Source organism: Apis dorsata, unplaced genomic scaffold (genome assembly GCF_000469605.1).
Source record: "Apis dorsata unplaced genomic scaffold, Apis dorsata 1.3 scaffold_342, whole genome shotgun sequence".
In the NCBI taxonomy this organism is placed as follows: Eukaryota; Metazoa; Arthropoda; class Insecta; order Hymenoptera; family Apidae; genus Apis; species Apis dorsata.
Genome location: NW_006263609.1, coordinates 406,571 through 412,349, shown reverse-complemented (window position 1 = coordinate 412,349; position 5,779 = coordinate 406,571). Strand labels below are relative to the sequence as shown.

General features: G+C 18.0%; 1 protein-coding gene across 2 annotated transcripts in view; it reads left to right on the top strand.

Moving 5' to 3' along the window:
* The window catches only part of LOC102677345, a 25,605-nt gene that overhangs the window by 4,668 nt on the left and 15,158 nt on the right, over nt 1-5,779 (top strand). For both annotated transcript variants that reach the window (XM_006618173.2, XM_006618172.2), the window contains exon 2: nt 4,416-4,947. In XM_006618173.2, coding sequence (XP_006618236.1) covers nt 4,456-4,947 — 492 coding nt within the window. In that variant the 5' untranslated portion in view covers nt 4,416-4,455. The remainder of the gene's footprint in view (nt 1-4,415; nt 4,948-5,779) is intronic.

Below are 5,779 nucleotides of genomic sequence, written 5' to 3'. Positions count from 1 at the left end.
ATATATATATATTATAATTATTTTACAATAAACTCTTTTCATAAACAAATATGACAAATTATTTTTACAGATAATTTTGTGATATATAAATTAGCAATTTAAAAATATTTTATATTTGCAAATATCATGTGTATAAAAGTCAAGATTCTGATTTATTGTAGAAACAAGTTATTGATTTTATAATATAGCATATACATATATTATTGCTTTTATGTATTTTATTTTTTATTTTCTTTTCTTTCACATTAAATATATTTCTCTTGAAATAGAGAAATATTAAAAGTATTATTTTTTTACAAATTCTATAGTTTGAATATCTATAATTTTATAATTTTGTCCATTGTCTTTTACCTTGTTTATTTTTAAAAATGTTTACATATTTAAAGACAAAATAAATTTATTTCAAGTTGAATTATTTAGATTATCTTATTTTATCTCTGCAATTTAGAATAAAGTAATTTTTACAAGTTGAAATTTAATGTAACTGAAACTTTTATTACTTTTAAAACCTTTATAACTGTATTATATCTACAAAATAATTGACATAATTGAGTCATAATCTACCAGTAATTAAAATTAAAAAACTATTCGATATCTTCTTATCTTGCAATGCTAAAAAAAAAACCAAAGATAACGTTTACGAATTTTTTTTCCTTCGAATTATTTATAATTGAATAAATACAATATTCTTATAATATTCTTATAATTTTACATGTTAAATTTTCTTTTTTTAAAACTTTTTTATTTGAAAATGTCAATAGAAAAACTCTTCGTAACTATTTAATACTTTTTCCTTGAAATTCGATTATATGTACATAGAATCAATCACAAAAATATTCATACTCTATATTACAGAGAAATTCATCAAAAAATTCTGACTTTATTATTCTGACTTAAAAAATTTATATGTATAATATAATATATGTGTATAACATATTTAAAAAATTCATAATATAAAATTTTAATATTTTATATTTCTAACAAAATTCTTTAAGAAATTTATGAATAATTGATTAATGCGATAATTAAAAATTATCAATTACAAAATGTTATTTCTAATGATTTTAATTTTTGATCGAAATATTAATTTGTTTTAATATTATAAATAATTTTTTATTTAATATATTTTAAAAATTTTTTTTTTTTTGAATGTTTAAAATAGTTTTAAAATTAATATTTTAAAACTTAATAAATTAATATGTTTTAAATTAATAATTAACTTTTTTTATATTTTCAAACTCTCTAATACGACAATTCAATTTTTAATTAATATTTAATTTCTTTATTCTATCTATATCTATTTTATATCTATCTAATTTATATGTAAATTCTATATATCTATTCTATATATCTATTCTATCTTATATCTAAATTCTAATAATTTACATGCTACTTGTGTCATATATTCATCTCAATTAAATTTTTTTTATTTTTGAATTATTTTAAAGAATTATTCAAATATTATCAATTGCTGTAATAAATGTTTCAATTTTAGTAAAATAATAAAATAATTAAAAATTAAAATTGCCAAAGAAAAACATGAAAAAAATATTAAGAAAAAAATATATAAATAAAAATATTAATTTATATTTGATTTAAATTAATTATAAAAATTATTTTACATTGTTTTAAATGAAAACGAAAAAATATTTTCTACGAATAAATTTTTATTATGTGAGTAAATTTAGTAATATATTTACTAATATATTTTGATAAATCACAATGAAATATTATAAATTTTATTATGTTTCTATTTTTATATATTATATTTTCAGATTTTAAAATGAAAATATTATAATTTATGCTTTTTATTTTATAAAAGTTATATTTAAATTAATCGACAAAATTTTACAATACTTACAATTACAAAAACTATATAATCATAAAAAATCTTATTTAACTAAAAAAAATAAAATCATCAATATTAATAATGATTATAATAATAAATAATAATTAATAGTCAATTATTAATCATTAATTATTAATTTTTATTTAAAGTTTAACTTTATAATTATAATTTTATTTGATGTAGATTTATATGATATCTGTATTATGTATATATCTCTTATATTAAGTGATTATTATTGTGGATCAAAATATATTAATTTGAGGATGCACTTCAATGAATTTTATGACGACTGAAAATTTTAATAAATAATCATTCCAATTAGTGATTAAATTGACGATTATGTGTCTGAATCATTAATTGCAATTATATATTAATTAAATAAATATTTAACTTAATTAAGTAAAAAATATGTTTCAATCTTAAAGAATAATTATTGATTAACGATTGTAATATATATAAAAATTAAAAATGAAATTCAATTGTAGCTTTTATTCATATAAATCTTTCTTTATATTCAAATACTTCAATAGTTACTCAATAGCAATTTTAAAAATATATATTCTTCTTATATTTCTGATAAATTATTCTGTTTTTTTTTTTAATTATCTTAATCTATTAATATCTTCAAATTTTTATTCTTTAAATATTTAAACATTTTATAAGTAGAATACAAACTATCTTTAATGATAATCAATGATATTCAAAATTCTGATTACAATTATCTACTGATCTATTTAGAAAAATGAAATATTTTTGTACGAAAAATATATTACAAAAATTTTAGAAATGTAATATGAATTTTCTTGAAATCTAATTAGATGATTATTTATTTTAATTATATTAATATTTTAAAAATTTCAAATGAAATTTAGATTTATAATTTTTACAATTAAAAATTCTATATAAAAAGAAACAAATAAAATAAGACAAATAATATTTTTTGTAAAATAGAATAGATGAAATATGATTAAATATGATATAAGAATTTAATAATAATAGATATATAAACAATATTTACTTCTTACAAAAAAGTGTCTATAATGACGAAATAAATAACAAAAAATTATATATTTACAAAAAAAAAAATGTTTAATTTAGATGATTTTAATTATTTTAATTATCTACCATTTCTATGATTATTTCTCATGTTATTTATATATTTTATGTATTATATTATACAGAAAAATAAAAGATAATAACATAACAATAACATTTAAATAAATGATAAGTAAATAAAGATTTGGATAGTTATTAATTGTTGTAAAAAGATTGATATCACGCTTATATAAAATGAAATAAATAGTTTTTTTCATTTAATAATAACAAAATTAAAAATACACGTTATTTAAATATATTTTATGATAAAATTATAAAATAATTATGATTTTAGTGAATTAATATGATTTTATCATTATCATATAATTATATCAATTATATATAATTATCTTTAATAATAATCTTTAATAATAATAATAATTTTTTCTATTATTATCAAAATGCATCTTTTTAATAAATAATGTATTATTTGATATATTATTTGTTTTGATTATATTAATATTTTGAAAATTTCAAATGAAATTTAGATTTATTACAATTAAAAATCCTATAAAAAAGAAACAAATAAAATAAGACAAATAATATTTTTTGTAAAATAAATGAAAATAATTCATAGAATTTTTATTTATTTTTTAATAATTTTATTTTTGTTTTTAATTATTTCGATCATTCTTTTTGATAATAAATATATATTTATAGTTTTTTTTATATGGTTTCAATTGATAATTAATATTTTTCCATATTTAATATTAATCAATATTAATAAACGAACTATGAATATTTATACATATATAAAAAATTAATCGATATAAGGATATAAAGATATATAAAATACATATAAAATATAAAGATATTAATCTCAATAAAATATATATTATGATATTATGATAATATATTATGATATATATATTATGATTATGATATAGATGATTATGATATAGAATATTATGATATAGAAACTAATTTAATAAGAAAAAATAAAATAAAAACGAATACTAAAAATTTTATTAAGATAAAAATATATGGTATTATTTTTAAGTCAATAGAAATATAAAATATAAATATGTTTGAAAACTTTATTTTTTAATTTTTAATTAAGAAATAATTATTTAAATCTCTATAAAAAGAAATAAATATTCAACATTAGATATAAGAAGGAATTGTTTTACAAGAATTACGTATTTTATATAATATATTTGTTTTTATCATCGAATTGCTATTAAATTTCGTTATTTTAACAATATAATTACTTACCGATTACTTTACATTATATAATTCATCAACTCACGTTTTCCAATTCCTTAAATAACGTTCTCCAATCTGAAATAACTTAACCTAATTTTATGAAATATTTACATCAATTGGAAATTTTTACATAATAATTTCCAACAATAATTCTAAACGAGAAAAATCCATTAAAAAGAAAAAAACCCATTAGGAACTTATAAAATGATATGCCATGTATTTTTTTATAAACAAAGTTTAACGGAAGTTTGATTTTCTCGCACAGGAATTATATGAAGTGATGAGGTAAACTGGATCAGTAGGAGATGGCTCGTCACGGCAGCGAAAGATCCTTACATTCCTCTCAATCGATGCATCCAGACTCCTCAGTCCGTTTAAATACGAATGAATTACCCACAACGGAGTTAGCATCGACAGAGCCAGTAACATGTTCTGACAACAGCAGCACGATCAAGGTCAATGCCGATAACAACGTCGTTTACACGACAGGAAGTGCACCGGTCACCGTTCCGTCACCCTCGATATCATCCTCGGTATCCTCTTCATTGGATTCCCGTATTCCACGTCCCTCGCCTACAGGCCTGCGTCGGTCGGCTAGTATGCGCATGCGCGGTGAACGACTTTCACCGAATAACCCACCATCACTACCCAGTACCGCGGCCACCGCGGCTCTGAGTAGATCTTATCATCATTATCGTCGTTTTAACCTCTTGCATCAACAGCATCATCACTTGGACCATCGCACTTTTCCAGTCATCACGGAGAATGGAACTGAATCACCTCGACAACGATCTCTCGTGAGTATTAACTTTTAATATGTTCAATATTAATCACGATTTATTTTTATTATTGTTCTTATTCGAGAGATGTGTTTCTTAGTTTTCCCCGCAATATTACGTCGTATTCTTCGATGCAGATCACAGATGCGTTCTGACAATTATGTCTTATTGACTATTTTTGGCCAGTTTTTATATGAGTTTTAATATAACGGTAATAATGCTATTAAAAATGGAATTGATAATGAAAAAAAAAAATATATATATAAAAATATATATACGTATATGTTTGAAAAAAATAAAAAAATTATTTTCTTCTTTTAAAAAAATTATCAGAGAATTTACCGTTATCGAAATAACAACATATTATTATTTTATTATCCATAAAATTGATATAAAGAAATAATGTTTAAAAATAAAAATATTTTTGTTTGTTTATAAAAATAATAGTAAATGCATATCTAGTTATTATTATATTTATGACTATAATAATATTTTGTTGCATGTAAACTTAGAATACACATATAGAAATATAATATATAAGAGATATGATTTTTTATTTTAAATTTTACAGTTTAATATTTTTATTATTATTATTAATTTTTTTTAATATTTACACATATTTTACATTTATACATAAAAGCATTTTTCAATTACAAAATCATAATATCTTTCATAAAATTTTATTTTAGTAAAATTGATATAATTTTAGTATGTAAATTATTTAATAATGAGAATAATATTAAGTAGTATTAATAACTAAATGATAATAATTTCAAAATAAATAATAATTTCTAATAAGTAAATATTTGTAAAATTTGTAAAATTTATAAAAATATAATTAATATACATA